Source organism: Gobius niger, assembly GCF_951799975.1.
Source record: "Gobius niger genome assembly, chromosome: 10".
NCBI classification, from domain to species: domain Eukaryota; kingdom Metazoa; phylum Chordata; class Actinopteri; order Gobiiformes; family Gobiidae; genus Gobius; species Gobius niger.
In genome coordinates, this window is record NC_136861.1 from 29,141,668 (window position 1) to 29,158,368 (window position 16,701).

General features: G+C 40.8%; 1 protein-coding gene across 3 annotated transcripts in view; it reads right to left on the bottom strand.

The window, feature by feature from the left end:
• cacna1ha (calcium channel, voltage-dependent, T type, alpha 1H subunit a) overlaps nt 1-16,701 on the bottom strand; it is a 182,240-nt gene that overhangs the window by 4,462 nt on the left and 161,077 nt on the right. The window contains exons 27-37 of one of the 3 annotated variants that reach the window (XM_079564003.1): nt 16,412-16,625; nt 13,215-13,366; nt 13,034-13,143; nt 11,059-11,192; nt 10,896-10,966; nt 10,434-10,512; nt 8,152-8,273; nt 6,201-6,359; nt 4,862-5,002; nt 3,175-3,334; nt 304-648 (exon numbers count right to left, since the gene is read on the bottom strand). In XM_079564003.1, the coding sequence (XP_079420129.1) occupies nt 638-648; nt 3,175-3,334; nt 4,862-5,002; nt 6,201-6,359; nt 8,152-8,273; nt 10,434-10,512; nt 10,896-10,966; nt 11,059-11,192; nt 13,034-13,143; nt 13,215-13,366; nt 16,412-16,625 (1,353 nt within the window). In that variant the 3' untranslated portion in view covers nt 304-637. Of the gene's footprint in view, nt 1-303; nt 649-3,174; nt 3,335-4,861; nt 5,003-6,200; nt 6,360-8,151; nt 8,274-10,433; nt 10,513-10,895; nt 10,967-11,058; nt 11,193-13,033; nt 13,144-13,214; nt 13,367-16,411; nt 16,626-16,701 lie in introns of those variants that run through there. The other 2 variants (XM_079564002.1, XM_079564001.1) reach the window with 2 other exon arrangements.

Sequence of the window (16,701 nt, forward strand, 5' to 3'; positions counted from 1 at the left end):
ACACCCCTGGGAGAACAGAATAAAACATGAAGTTTGCTGCTACTGACCACCTAAATACATAATTGGGCAAGTGCTTTGTTGTTTAGCTACATTCTCGAGTTCTTAATTATGATCCAGTCAGCTTCAATTATCCCAATAAAAGTCCGTCCTCTTCCTGAACGATTTAAACCGGAGCCTTTCCACAACAGTCAGAGGAGTGAATACCACCAGTCAAATCAGTGAAATCCTGGTTAACGTCAAATGCACTCCATAAAGAACATTTTCTTTTCTGTGTCCTTTTGGAGTTGTAACCAGGACTTCCAAAGTATTCACGCTAAGTCACCGTATATGCCAAAGTAATCTACCATGCCAGAAAGCAGCTAACAGGTTCAATCTCCAAACTCATATCACTTTCGGACCAAGCTGCAAACCCACAGAAAGACCAAACTACAATTACAGTGCGTATGAACGGAAACTGTTGAGCTTTTGCGTTGGGTGATTGAGGGCTGTGGCTTTGCAGTTTGTCCGGGCCCGTGCCGCAGGAGTCGTTTGGGGGGGCAGCAGAGCGGATGAGTTGCGTGAATGCCAGCTGCAGGTTCACAAGTTTTTTTTTATCCTCTCATCCGCTGCTGTAGTACCTTGGGACAGAGTCCTGTCTCTAGAGTCTGACTGCAGATTATAAAACAGGAGGGTCAGTGCTCACGTCGTTACACCCCCGGATAGGTAAACACAACGGAAACAAAATGATCTGTACAGCGTGTTCATATTTAAGGCGAGACACTGCAGGTGAATAGGGAATAAAAATCAGTTTAGAGATATCAGTTTAAAACTCCTGCTGTAGATGACTGACTTAAATATGAGGGAAAATGTATTGCAAGTTTTCTGCCATTCGATGTTTTCAAATAAAAAATATTTAAATGAAACTCTAGAGGCCATAAGCGCCACTACAGGTGTCGTAGCAAATTGCGATTTTTTTTTTAACTTATCAATTGTCCGTGAGAGTAAATACTACCCTGACAGAAAAGGCGAAGGGAGTGAGGGATATACATCCAGTTACACAATGGAGATATTTTTTTTTCACTAAAACTTGGCTGTAAATACTGTTCAAAGTGGCGCTAGCCCACAGTTAGCTTTGCCCGTTAGCATGTTAGCTTCTTCTTCGTGATTCTATTAGTGTGTATTGGTGGCTCCGGTCCGGTGGCAGTCAAGTTGCAATTGTGGTTTTCTGGCCAGAGACACCAGGGGAGATGAAAGACCCCCCCCCACCCAATCATCCCATTAACACTTACGGATTTATTAAGGTAAACAAGTTACTTAGTATTGCTTTAATGTTTTATTTTGTTGATATATTAGTTGCAATGAAATTTTCTGAGTGGATTTTGGATATTCTTTTTAGTTTTTAAAAAGCTACAAGTGAAATAATCATTAAACATTAACATTTTGCCTTGTTTTTTGCTGTATAAAGCTCAATAAATCAACAAACTTTAAAATATTACAAGATTGGAAGGCTTGGAGTCTTTAAGAGCGACTAAATGTACGGGGCGCCGTCGGAGATGCAGCAGACGATGGGAGAGTTAAAGATGGCGTGTGTTGGAAGTTTGATTTTGGATGTCTGTACAGAATGTTTTAGTACCAAGTTTTTCTGGGGTCTTATTACGTATGTACAAAAGAGGCTAACCCTGTAGTCTAGAACTCAACTAACATTTTATGAAATAATGCATGGTATTTTTGTTTTAGTGACAGTTACATTTGTCCTTCTAAAATTGTATATGGTTGTTTTGTCATTTGTTGTCATTGTTTATGAATTTATTAATTTTCTTCTCATATTAGATTATGTGCATGTCAGCCAACTTTTCTCTATTCTGAATTTTTTTCAAATTTTCTCATGTAAAGCGCTTTGTGACCCTATACAAATAAAGGTCGTCTTCTTCTTCTTCTCGGTCGCCCTTCGTGCTCCTCGTGGATACCAAACATGTGAAATGTATAAATAAATAAAAAATACAACTGCTGCACTGTTGTAGTTATCTTTGGGAAACCTGTGGCTCGCTCTAGCGGACAAAGCGTCATAAAATAAGTATCGTAAAGGATGAGTTTGGTCTTTTGTTTTACTCTGACATTAAAACAAAGATACAAAGCTCAACAAAAAAATCAATGCTTTCACCTGCCGTGTCTCGCAGTAAAACTTAAATCTAAAACAAAAAAAAAGGTTTATAATAAATGTATTGTTAATGCTCATATAAAGCTGGGGTGCCATATTTTTCCTGTTTTCAAAAAGGAGGTAAAATGGAGAAAAGTTAGTTGGGAATAAACCACCAGCTAAGACCCCAACTCGTTTCTAGCTCTCACACACCCAGTGTTTACAGTGTAGTCTAGTGTAGTGACCAGAAGAAATTTACTCCAGTGTAAGTCATTTACCTCTTAACCCCCGCCTGAACCGAGCCCATTTTCTCCAGTACAGCTTTACCTAAATCGTAAAGCTTCTCGATTGCAGCTTACAGTCTTTAGACCAGTGTGAGGCCTTGTTTGAAAGCTTAGACCATCTGCGATTTTTTTGTTGCTCTTTTAACGAGTTTCTGTCTCATATTGGAAGTGTTTTTGTCGAGTTCTCGTCTTTTTTAATTGCTTTTTTGTGACGTTTTTTCTGTTTTTTCTGTCACTTTTTCATCACATTTTAGTCACTTTATTGCTTTAAAGGTACACTGCGTAACATTTTGGACCACTTTTGCCGCCAAAACAAAACATGCTCCTAAAGTCCAGCTCAACACAGAAGATGCTGTTCCTGCAGTGTGTAAGAAAAGAGTGTATTTGGATGAGAAATTAACCTGTTTGAATCTCAAATTCTACTGCCTTTTGTCACATCTCCATGGAGACGAGCTGGAGACGCACCCACTCCCAGTAAAGTTTACAGTCACATCTTTGGAGGGGTGAGCCTCATAAATATTTGTTTGTGCATTTATGAGGCATTTTTTAAATCATGAAAATATTTGTCATAAAATAAATCCTTGTATTTCAATTTTATTTATCGGGTAAAATTCTACGTGGTGTGGCTTTAAGATTTGGGTAAAGCCAAACTGGAGGAAATGTGCTCGGTTCATGTGGGGGTTAAGAGGTTCAATCTGGTAACCCAGCTTTAAACAAATGAACTCCTTGTTATTTCATTCTTAATGCTTGGTAGTGATGTTGATAGAGGTGTACCTGAGTGCTGGGGACTCTGATCCACCTCCTCCAGAGGGTAGGGGGCGCTGGCGGGCCTCACCGGTCTGAACATGTAGCTGTCGTTGGGCAGAGAGTGCATCCTGGACACGGACATCTTTGAGGAGGATGGGTCCGTGTCGTTGTAATGCACCTCCTCTTCCTGCAGGGGGCGACACAGACCATGTCATGAACTGACTATTTCACCACTGAGGGTGAGGCTATGGACAAACGATCCATAGACCATTATTTAACCAGAAAATTGCCTTAGAATAATAGAATTACGCAATAACATATCTGCATTTTTTTTTTTTTTTTTTTTACTGTATTCCAATTTTCTTCGTTCTTTCGCTCATGTGTTTGTGGCTGAACAAGTCTCGAAACTATAAGAACAAACTCATATTCTTCAATTAAATACACTAAAACAAGAAATCCAATGGAATATTACATTATGACAGGGCTGCGCAATATGTCGTCAAATTGTCGTTATCGCAATATAAGGTGACGCAATATCTGTATCACAAGAATCCACAAAATTTCATCTGACTGAGATTTTGTTTTCTTTTTGGTAGACAAAATATTTAAAAAAATAATAAAAATAATAATAGCTTTCACTTGTATTGCCCTTTACAAGCCTGTATTATATAAAGCATCTCAAAGTGCTACAGCGCTGTCGTCATTATTCATCACGGCACACTCGGTGGTGGTGAGCTACTGGGGTAGACTGATAGAAGCAAGGCAACCAGTTTTTGCCATCGGCCCCTCCGACCACCACCAACCACTCACTCACTACATTCACTCTGGCCTATTGTACATGTTTTCTGTGGTAGGGGAAACCGGAGAACCCAGAAGAAACCTATGCAGACACGGGGTGAACATGCAAACACCACACAGAAAGGCCAAGTCCGGCCGGGGATTTGAACCTGGGTCCTTCTAGCTGTGATATTGAAACGATTGAGCAATAGCATTATTCAAGACAGAAATATCACAATTTCTATAACATATGATATATGAAATGTGTAAACCCAGGTAGAGAAGCAAACTCCCCTTTGTCTAGAGCAGGGCTATCCAACCTTTTTTGGAGTTACCTTTTACGCAACATCAAAAACATCAGAGAGCTACTTATGCTTCAATGGTAAAATGTGTCTTAGACGCAGCTCACCAGGAGAAGACTTGAGTTTTGTACTTATACTTAAAGTGCACATGACACAGTAGACACAACTTTTGCTAAAACATAGCCAACGCAATTAGACTGAAGATTTTTCTAAAGCTTGTACCCAGTTTTTTATTAATTTGACCATTTTTGTGATGTTTCTAGTTTCACTTCCTTATTGGACACTGACAGGAAGTGACACAGATGAAGCCAAACAATTTGAAACTGTTGAAATGAGTCAAACTGCTGTGGAGCTTTACCTCCATCGATGTCACTTCCTGTTAGTGGCTTTAAAATTCAAATAAACATTTCTTCATTAAAATTGCTGTTTCATTGAAATAAAATTATAATTATGCTACATACGGACATACGGACCCATTTCCCAACCGGGGGTACGGCGGGTACTTGGAGTTCAGTTGAAATACCGAGTAGTATTACAAAACTATATTCAAAGGAAAGTTAATTCTAACGACGTTTAGTACACAATTTGTCAGACCAGACCCGGTGACGCCCCTTTACTCAGGCTGCCAGATTCACCTCTTCAGGAGAGTTTGGACACGGCCCGATGTAGGTCCCTCCCATGGAGCTGTTGTTGGACCCTGTGCTCCCTCTGCGCTGATTCTCTAGCGCCATCTCCAGCTCAATCTCAGCATCTATCTCCGCGTCCTCTTTAGCCTCCTGCAAAACAAACAAGAAAGACCTGCATTAGGCTTTTTTATAACAACTTGTGTTTTCTTCATATTCATACTTTTAACTTAAAGGTTCATTATCCAACTTTTTATGTAGAAGAAAATGTTGATATTTGTGTGTATTTGACTTTGTAGTGACCCAGCGGCTGTATGAATGTTCAGCATGGCGCCTTTAATTTGTGTCACAGCGGTCTCTACGACGCTCCAGGACCAATAATTTGGAAGGTTTTCATCGCCGACGGACCCTCTCACCAGAAAACCTACAAAACAATTGATTGAGTGTTGTAGACGCCACTGTGACCTATACTAAAGGTGCCACGCTGACCACTCGAACAGCTGCACTGCAAGGTCAAATACACACAAACATCAACTTCTTTTTTCACATAAATAGTTGCATAATGCAGCTTTAAAGCATGAGTCACTTAGCCTTGATTTGGACAAAACACAAACCCACACATGAACCAAACACATTTTCTCCGGTTCGGCTTTACCCAAATGTAAAATCTTCTTCCAGCATAATTTGAAAAAAGCCTCATTTGAAAGCTAAGACCGACAAAACTGAGCTAAGATTTTTTCCTCTTACGTTGTCGTCACTTTTTTGGGGGATCATTTTGATGCTTTTTTGTCACATTTTTGACTCTTTCTTTCAAGAAGCTTTTTAGATTTGGGTAAAGCTGGACTGGAGAAAATGCACTCAGTTGAGATGGGGGTTGAAGAGGTTAAGCAGTTAAAAAAAAAAGCTAAAAAAACAAGCACTCTGGCTATTGGTTTTGTAGTGGAGACAATTTGCTATACAGGGTTTTAAATGAAAAGAGAAGCACCACCTTGTGACATCAGCAGGTGAAGAGCAAGCATTTAAAAACTTTAAAAAACCTTTGGATGAGGGAACAACTCATCACTCAGTGCAACAAAAAAGTTATGATCCGTTGTGAGGGTCTTAGCTTTCAAATGAGGCGCTACACTGGCCAATAGGCTGTAATCTCCAGTCCAGACGTTTTTCGACTAGATTTTAGGTTGAGGTAAGAGCTGAAAAAGCTGAAAAAAGTCAGTTTAGCATCACTTTACTGAAGTCATATCCAAACATTCTCTTTATTTAAACCTCTGCACTGATATTTTACGTTTGCAGATTTAAAAGTCTATGCATGTTAGGAAAAGACAGCAAGAAGTGAGAGACTGTAAGACGTCACCTTGTTGCTCTCCTCCAGGTGCTTCATCAAAACGGCCACCACCACATTGACCAGGACGAACTGGGCCATGAGCACGAAGGTGACGAAGTAAATGGGGGAGACCAGGGGCAGGTAGGTGAGGCAGTGGCCGTCCTCCCTGCGGCATTCACGCAACGTGTCCTGTCGAGACACAGACGGGTTGAAAGAAAATTTCAATAAACAATAAAAAATGTCATACGTGTGAAGAGGAACATTTATTGCATTTAGGGGAAGCAGCCTTACTATGTGGGATAATCATTTCAAGCACACCAAGTTGACTAACATACATTTTGTTGGTCAGAAAGTACTAAATAGTTACAGTTACTCGAAATCTTAAAAAATCTACAAAATTTGGGCGGTGATTGAAAGCGTTCACACTATTAAACTGGCCAGAGGTGGGCAGAGAAGCCAAAAAGTGAGAGTAAAAAAGTACTTGGGGAAAATTTTACATGAGTACTGCTAGTGCTGAATGTGAGCGTAAAAGTTTGATTCATGTTTCAGTGGTAAAATATGAGAAACAAAACAGTAGATGATGTGGAAATGTTAATATTTTCAAAGAAAATACCATCAAAACAATAAAAATAAATCATTTTGAAAAATCTATTTCACGCGTCAAGATGAAGTTCAAGTTGTTATTTATTTTCTCTCAAGTAAGAGTACAGATACTTCATTTTACTATTACTCAGGTAAACGTAAAAAGTACTGTATGAAAAAAGTACTTGCAAAAGCACAGTTGCTTCAGAAGCTTACTTAAAGGTGCACTATGTAACTTTTTATGTGAAATCTATCTATCTATCTATCTATCTATCTATCTATCTATCTATCTATCTATCTATCTATCTATCTATCTATCTATCTATCTATCTATCTATCTATCTATCTATCTATCTATCTATCTATCTATCTATTTACATATATGTGCGTGTATTTGACCTAGTTGACCTCAGTGACTCAGTGGCGTTTTTGGTGCTCTCCTTCACAGAGGCCTTTATGATGCTCCAGAATAAATTGTTTTGGGGTTTCTGGACAGTTTCTGGTACGAACCCTTAAAAACAATTGACCGTGGAGCGTCATAGAGGCCACTGTGAGGGAAAGCAAAGGTGCCATGATGCACCAATAATGCCACAAAGTCATTAAAATGTCAAATGCGCGCAAATATTAAGATTTTCTTTTTGTACATAAAAAGTTGCATAGTGCACCTCTAAGTACATGTGCTTGAGTAAATATAACCGACTACTACCTCTGAAACTGGCATTTAAAAGGTTAAAAACCCCCAATTTATTGAAATTTGAAAGATTTTGAAAAGATTAAGCGATTTATCATCCAAAAAGTAGGAAAACATTTTGATTGCATGGCGATGTATGGTTATGATTATAGCTGATTTTAGGCGTGTCCAATTTCGTATGCTTGGAGACGATTAGGGTGGAAAATGCAGATCTCCGATATAAAAGATGTGAGAGAGAAAAACACACTCATCTTCCGAAACAATCACTTAATTAAAGCATTTTCTGCAGAAATTTAGACCCAGAAGCTGCAACCCAGTTAAAATGATCATCAGATGAAAAAACCAAATCAAGCAAAAGGGTTAAAAAGCTGATTTTGTGTTATAATACTCTTTAATAGTACAATTGAAATTTGATTGAAACGATTGAAAAAAACAAAAATCTAAATGACATCGGTATCAGTGGACTGTTTTATATCACTACAGCCTGACAAAATCAGGACGATGGCGTTTGATCGTATCACGCTCACACGCCTTTGATATTCTGTGCTAAGTAAATGGCACAGTGTTAACAAAGCTAAGCCCCTTAATGTTTGCATAATTGGTTTTGGAGGTCAACGAGGTCTCTGTGGCTCTGGGATAATCTTTGTCTTCATTTATGGCTGTGTCGCCTTTTGTGTGAGTGTGCACTGTGTGTGTTCGTCTCCATACTTTCATAATCCCGTTCCAGTTGTCTCCCGTGGACACTCGGAAGAGCGTGAGGAAGGCCATGCCGAAGTTCTCAAAGGTGGCGTGTCGACTCAGCCCCTCGCACGGGTTGTGTTCAGTGCACTCTGCGAAAGAGGAGACAGTGAGGACAAATGTGGCTTCAGTGTCTTTAAGAGGAATGTATACAACACGGCAGTGGCATGTGTACACAGAGAACCCAGAGCTGTGCCCTGGTGGAGATGTCCCTGACAGGAGACAGGCTGGGATTGATTTTCAGGGTTGTTAGTTTGACAGACTGTCGAGGCCTGGTTACAACATCAGAATGACCAAAGGCACACAGGGTGATCCACTCCAGGCCACTGAGGAGAGGAACATTCCTTGGGCTGCTTTCTCTCTTAAGGATCATTTTTATTCAAACCACATAAACGCGTGTAAGAACCAAAGATGCAACAGTGTCCCTATTACTACATATGCTTTCAACTGTTGATAAACTACAAGCTGCTATAGATACAGACGGCATCTCGTCATAGAAGGGGGCGTGGCCTCGCCAAGGGGAAAACAGAATCTCTTTTTAGCCATTTCCTGGCAAAATATAAACTTATTGATCACACACAAATAAAGTCAAGTCTACATCGGGTCCATATGGATGTTTATTCAAAGCAGATTGTTCAGTAGAAGCGAAAAAACGACAGTCGCAGCTAGCGTTAGCATTAGCCCGATGCTAACATGAAGCATCATGTTAGTATTCTCCATTATTTATATATTTATGGGCTGTTGAACCACTTTGCTCCGCTCCATGTCTTTGTATCTTTATTTAATAGAAAACTATATTTATAATTCAGCATTTGTTAAAGTAGTTTTTGAATAATTAGAGAAACTTTAGATTTTTCTCCAAATTGTTTTCCCACTCAACTGTTTTCAAACATGACCACAATCCAGCAGTCGCACATACATTCTACAGTGTTTTAAAACGACACAACAACTACTGCACGGTGCAAGCAAAAATATTGTAGATCCTAAGTATCAATGTGACCTGCTAATCCTGTATGAGCCCTGTAGGCCACCGAGATCGTCTGGCTCTGGTCTGCTCGTGGTTGCAGAGTATGGACTAAATATGATGAAGCCACAAGTTCACAGTTCAGCATTCACTACCTAATATCTCCACCCTGAGACCTCAATCTGTTAAAGTTTAGAAATAGTGTCTTCAAACTCATCTTCGTACTTAACAAAATGTTTATTTTCTTTTGGTAATGAGCAATATCTCTAAAATGAAGACCACTGGGAGGGATTAGCTTGTCCTAGTCCCAACCCTCTTTATTCTAAAGGCAGCTAATAAGCGACTGATAAACAAACTTTAATGAGTTTCCGTATCAATGACCCTACTCTCACCTGATCACCTCTCATTACCTACCAATTGATCTGCCTCATTAGCATGGTTTGGGGCGTAGGAAGATGCTATACAGATGAGACAAGTTCAAACAAAGATCTCCGTTCCCATTCATTGAAGGATTTAGTTTCTTTAAAAAAAATTGCTTCTTTAACCTCTCGCTCAAACCATCTTCTTCTTTAGCTAATTTTGTTTTACCCTACAGCCATCAAAGTGGATTTAAGATGGAGATGACCTGCAGACATAGGCCTGCTAGGGCTTTCTCTGTGGTGTTGGTAGAGCCTCTTATGCTGTTGCTGCTTGGTTTCTCCGATAGAATACGCTTTGCACTTCTCTTCTTTGCAATGACTAAACAAACAAAACGCATTGCTCTGTTTGTGGCTGGGAGTTTTCTCTTTAGGATGAACACATTTCTGTCTCAGAGTGACGATTTTTCAGAAACGCTCGCTACATAAGGCGATGACGTCCCTTTGCTTCACCCTTCTGTCCTGTTCTTTAGTTCCGCTCGTTTGGACCTGTTTTTCTTCTGTCTCCTTTCCCTCAGCTTCTTTTCGCGGAATATTTTAATAAGAAACTAAAAGTATTCAGATGAGGTCATTGTGTGCCTTTCAGGTTCTGGTGTCCTTATATGTCCCCGCCCATGAATTAGACGAATTAGCTCCCCCAGAAAACCATCCAGTGCTGAAAGAAAAACTGCTGTGATTAATTCATGTCTTCAACAGACCCTGATGTCAAAGCGGTCCGACAATGGTCCACCGGGTCAAGAGAGTGGAGGAGTTGGCGAATACAGTCCGGGCTGTGTTTTTAATAGTGAGTGCTCCTGTAATGATCACATCCAATCCAAGCCATTCTCTGCTCAGGCCCGTTTGTGATTGCGGTGTAGTTTTCTATGACTGACCCAGTTTGCCAAACAGCTCCACTCCCAGCGCAGCGTAGATGAAGAAGAGCAGCATGAAGAGAAGGCCGAGATTTCCCACCTAGAAGCAACATATATGTTAATGCATGTATGCGGCACATTATGATAATCCCTGTGACACTGAACTGGGATGTAAACATTTCTATTACGTTCCCCGGAGAAAAGCAGGCATTAGGGCGCATTAGAGTATGCTCATCTTCTTTAACAACAGGACATGCTTTCTCTGCACCGCACCTGCGAACACTTTTGTGGCTGTAGTGCTTTTAACAATATAGGAGACAGAGGGCACACAAAAGAGCTCCACGACTATAGCAATGCATTTAGCGTGATGCTTTTCGTGTTAAAATTTGATACGGCTTGAATCTTTCCGTGCTCAGTTGGCAACCTTATCCAACAAAAACGCTGCCTATTCAAAAAAAACAAGCATGAACACAGCTGTCTTACCTGAGGGAGCGCTTGCATGACAGTGTCCAGCAGGGATCTCATGCCTTTGGCCATTTTTAATAGCTTCAGCACTGTCAATACACAGAATAAAACCACACTACTACCACCAAAAAAAAAAGGAAGCCCCATAAGGACCACAGAATGTCGTTGGAAACGGCCGTACCTCGAGCGATCCTCAGCACTCTCATGATGCGGATGATCGTGGGGTTTATGGGCAGCGCTGCGCTCATTTTCAGCTCCTCCAGCGTGATGCCCATTATGGACAACGCCACGATCGCAATGTCCAGTTGATTCCACCTGAAGGCAAAACAAAAGCAATCAGCATTTCGAAGCAAGTTTGATCCTACCATACATTATGTTTGGCTATGTTACTTTATCTTGGACAGTTGGTTATGTTTCTTGATAATTCCTTTTTTTAAGGACTATTGTTTACTTTTGCAACTACAACCAATAATTAGTAATCTAGTCATTAATCTAGTCGTTGTTTTTTAAAGAGGCACTATGCAACTTTTTATGTAAAAAAAAAAGTTTATATTAATACATATTTGACCTTACAGTGACCAAGTGGATGCTTGGATGGTTAGCATGGCGCCTTTACTTACCATCCCGATGGCCTGTAGGCTCCAGGATCAACTGTTTTTTTAGGTTTTCACTGCTGATTGAACCGTATCCATGGCTACGTACACAGTCCATTCCAAAAACCTACCACAAATCCTAGAAAACTGAAATGAAATTGATTCTCAAGCATCATATATACAGACGGCATCTCTGGAATCGCCCATATATGGTCATGTTTGAAAACAGTTAAGGGGGGAAAACAATTTTGAAAAAATCTAAACTTTCTCTAATTACTTAAAAGCTACTTTAACAAATGCTGAATTATGAATATAGTTTTCTACTAAATAAAGATACAAAGACATGGAGGGGAGCAAAGTGGATCAACAGCCCACAAATACATAAAAAACGGAGAATGCTAACATGATGCTACATGTTAGCATTGGGCTAATGCTAACGGTTAGCTAGCGCTAGCTACAACTGCCGTTTTTTCACTTCTACAGAAGAATCTGCTTTGAGAAAATATCCAAATGGGCCCGATTTACAATGGACTGTATTTGTATCTGATAAATAAGTTCATATTCCACCAGAAAATGGCTAAAAAGAGTGGAAAATTGAGTTTCCGTAAAGATTCTATTTTCCCCCTCTGCGAGGCCACGCCCCCTTCTATGACGAGATGCCGTCTGTATCTATAGGTGCCACCGGGATGGAATGCGAAGGCGCCAAGCTAACCACCCATACAGCAATATCAACTTTTTTTTTTTACCTAACAAGTTGCATAGTGCGTCTTTAAGATTATATCTGTCATCTGCATTTGACCCATCCTTCAACCAGTTCTTCAGGGCAATCTGTCAGAAGCAACGGGCCACCACACTGCAGGACCCATCTCCAAATCTTGAGCTAGAACATTTGTCCGAGCAGAAAACTTTAGCCTAATGTCATGTTTTGGGTTGTTAGGGGAAAACTGGAGTGTCAGGCGCGAGGAGAATATGCAAACTCCAAAAAGTACAGCCGCAACTAGCCCAGGAATCAAGTTGATCTCCAGTTAGGCAAGAGTGCAAGCCACATAACGTTTCACTACATCCAATAAAACAGGACAATATACAACATCTGGCCCCTCAAGATGATTCTGAGACAGATTATTACATGTCAGTCATAAAATAATAAAATACCTGTTTATCCTAAATACTGTAAATACCTTTGATATTTTCTTGGAACCCGAGACCCCCCTGCTAGCTCACATATGATGTTCAACTCTCTGAGATCTTAGGAAAGTGATTTACTTTGAGCTCCTGGTCTTTTGACAAGAGAGAAAAAATCGTCCCGCCACAAAACAAACTTAGCAATAAAACTGGCTTTAGTGGAGAGTGGGCTCATAAGTAGAAGTGCTCCAGTTCTCTATCTCTCTTACTTCAGTTTAGATTAACGGGCCACCCACCCGCGAGCCGCTAAAGCTCGAGGGAGCGGGAGATTTACCTCTGATGGCTTCAGACTTGGCATCAACGGAAATGGAAATAGACGCAAGTAAGAGTGAACTGCTCTGATTATGGAGGACAGGGAAAAAAATGTACGGGAGCACCAACCTGTCCTTAAAGAACCTCTGGATACCAAAGGCCACCAGTTTGAGCAGGGCCTCGATGACGAAGATAAAGGTGAACACGTAGTTGCAATACTTCAGAACTTCCTCCAAATACTGAAGAGACAGAGATAATTGTTGAAAAGCACATGCTATGTTGGCGAAACGTTGCAGTAGTTGAGGCGTACCTGTGGCTGGTTGTAGTGCTCGATGCTCATGGTGAACACGTTGATGCAGATGATGAAGGTGATGAAGAGGTCCAGGTAGTGGCTGGTGCACAGCGTGTGGATGGACAGTCGTACGGGGGAGTAGTCGGCGTAGTACGGCCTCTGCTTGGCCTCTGCGGAGCAAAGGGTGCATTTAGAAATCAGATAAAAGGTTCAAACTGGGGGGGAAACTTGTACACGTGCCCAGTGGTGTGCGCGGTTATGTAAGTACACTGCTCGGGTACTTCGGCAGATGCCACTGGCTGTGTACCATGGAAGCACATGAGGACATGAGAGGCACAGCTGTAAGTTTACTTGAGCATGAGCGTGTTCTTCTTCTCATTCCGAGAATTTTAAAGACACTGTACCTGATTTTTGTTTTGCTGAGGAACAATGAAAGAGGAAGCATATACATTTAAAATCATTCCCGGCTTTCCAACAACATTATTCCAATTCTTCACCGGGATGAGTTTATAAGTTTATAAGGGTTTTAATTAGATGGCCAGGGCATAATAGTCTTTTTAACAGTTGTCTTGCATTACAATATACTGAAGGGCCAAACACTTTTTCTTTTGCACCACAAGAAAGAAATCAGGTAGAGGGCGCTTAACTCTTTAATTTGATCAGTACAACTATAACCTAGGGCTGCAACGAATACTTAGCAAAGATTTTTTTCTCAAAGTGCTGACTAGTCCTTACAACTATTTTTATGGCGCTTGAATGCCAAATGAGGACAGAAGAATATTATGAATTTTCTATCACAATCACAAAATGCTTCTGTTTTTTTTTTTTTTTTTTTTTAAAGGGCCTCTATCTGACTGATTCACACGTATTGAAATGACATTAAAGTGTTTTGTCTTCCTTCAGTATTTCAAATATGCAGTGCTTTGTGGAAAAAAAGACTGTGACCCTGGAGGTTAGTTTTTGTTAGCAATGCTGTGACCATGAAAGGTGCACGAACTCACCTTTTGAAGAATTGGGGTGTTAGAAATGTGATGGGAAGGTTAGGAATGAGTTTAGAACGAACAGTTTAAACTTTCACTCCCTCTTTCAGTGTTAAGGATCAGGTATAGGGCCTTTAATTTGATTATGGCATTGTGATTGTACAATTATCAAAACACTAACTCGCTAGATATTTTTGTTAGTCGACTCGTCATGAATAGACAGATAGATACAGACGGCATCGCGTCATAGATGGGGGCGTGGCTTCTTTTGGGAAACACGATTTTCCACTCGTTTTAGCCATTTTCTGGTGGGATATGAACTTATTTATTACACATAAATAAGTGTAAATAAGTGTAAATTGGGCCCATATGGATATTTTCTCACAGCAGATTGTTCAGTAGAAGTGAAAAACGGCAGATGTAGCTAGCACTAGCTAGCCGTTAGCATTAGCACGTTAGCATTCTCCATTATTTATGTATTTATGGGCTGTTGAACCACTTTGCTCCTCTCCATGTCTTTGTATCTTTATTTAGAAGAAAACTATATTCATAATTCAGCGTTTGTCAAAGCCACACCACACAGAATTTTACCCATTAAATAAAATTGAAATACAAGCATTTATTTTATGACAGATATTTTCATCATTGAAAAGTACCTCATAAATGTACAAACAAACATTTATGAGGCTCACCCCTCCTAAGATATGACTGTAAACTTTACTGGGAGTGGGTACGTCTCCAGCTCGTCTCCATGGAGATGTGACAAAAGGCAGTAGAATTTGAGACTGAAACTGGCTAATTTTTCATCCAAATCCACTCTTTTATTACACACTGCAGTAACAGCATTTTCTGAGTTGAGCCGGTCATTAGGAGCATGTTTTTGGTTTGCTGCATCAGCATAGTCCAAAATGTTACGCAGTGTACCTTTAAAGGAGTTTTTGAATAATTAGAGAAAGTTTAGATTTTCTCCAAATTGTTTTCCCCCATAACTGTTTTCCAAACATGACCATATATGGGCGATTTCAGAGATGCCGTCTGTATCTATTAGTCATTGTTGCCCTACCATGCACTGTTTGATGTATTAGATTGTTACAATGCCATAAAATGTCTCCCGAAGGCTGTGCTCACATGTCCATTGCTGATGATGCAAATGCTTCAGCGTGCACTGTTACATTAACATGCCCACATGCCTGCAGTCTATGCAGAGTAATGGAAGAGGCTATGGAGACGTCATGTTCACCATCACAGTGCTGACAACTCGGCCCATTCTGCAGGTGCCTGTACGGATGTCGCTCGGTCTCTATAGGTTTATGGCACAGATTTCTGCGAAAGCTCTGACGGCTTTAGCTGTGATGCTGAACAGACCACTCCTGACCCACATGGCATGTCGATTCAAGAAGGATCTCAGTGGTCTGAAACCTTTGAAATACACAATTGCAATTATCTGTCCAATTAGCATTTCCAAAAGTCCGACCCACTTCAGACCACTGAGCCTTGTTCTCGATGGGAGATGAGTAGTAAAGCTCTGCTCACACTGAATGCTGAATGTAAGCATGTACAAAGTCCTTTAGCCTCATCGTGTTTGCGATACGTCGCTCCCCCGTGACAGCAGCTTTCGTAGACGTGAACGTATAGCTCTCAAGCAAATGTTTGCACGTACTGAATAGATAGCAGCCAAAATGTCTGCTATGTTTCTGAGTCTGCCAGTCAAAGCAAGTAAACAGCACACACTCTTTGCCCTAGCTGTTCTGAGAGAGGTTTAGGAATCTGCATGCTTTTGAAGTCCTCATCAGGCATTTTTTTTTCCTTCAATCTGTTTTTGCTATTTTGGGGATTAGAAAAAGGGAAGTTATCCAGATTCAAGCATGCACTGGGGGTTTGGTAGAGATTATAAAAACACTATATATGTTCAATCTAGCTGTAATGTTTACAAGGAGCATAGGTATGAACAAAGGAGCTGTAGGATCTATTTCCTACTTTGAGTTGGTCATGCAGGGTTACAGAGGGATCCGTCTGGGCTACAGTCATGCACTCATCACATGCAACAGATTGTCCTCGGCCACACCTCGACCAGCGTTTGTGTGAACCGGCCAATCTGCGTATGTCTCTCCCTCTTTTTTCTTTGCTTTTCTGGGAATCCAAATCCACGTTCTCTCTTTTTTTTTTTTTTTTTTCATCGTTCACTCCTGGTCAGGCTCTGAAAGCAGGCAGTGCTCAGAAAAATAGACTACCGACCAGCCCCTCCATTCTCCTTACTCCTGCGCCTTTTATCGAGCATTTTCTGCCGCTTCTCCTCCCGCAGGCGCGCCTCCTCCTCCTCCTGGTCCTGCCGGCACTTGTGGAAGTTCTCCACCACCACGCCCACGAACATGTTGAGCACGAAGAAGCTGACGATGAGGAGGAAGGAGATGAAGTACAGGAGCATCCAGGGGTTGTGGTTCCTCACCGGCTGCGGACACGGAAAAAGGGAAGAAAGAAAAGGAGGAAAAAAAAAAGAGTGGACTTGAATTAGTCAGAATAACAAC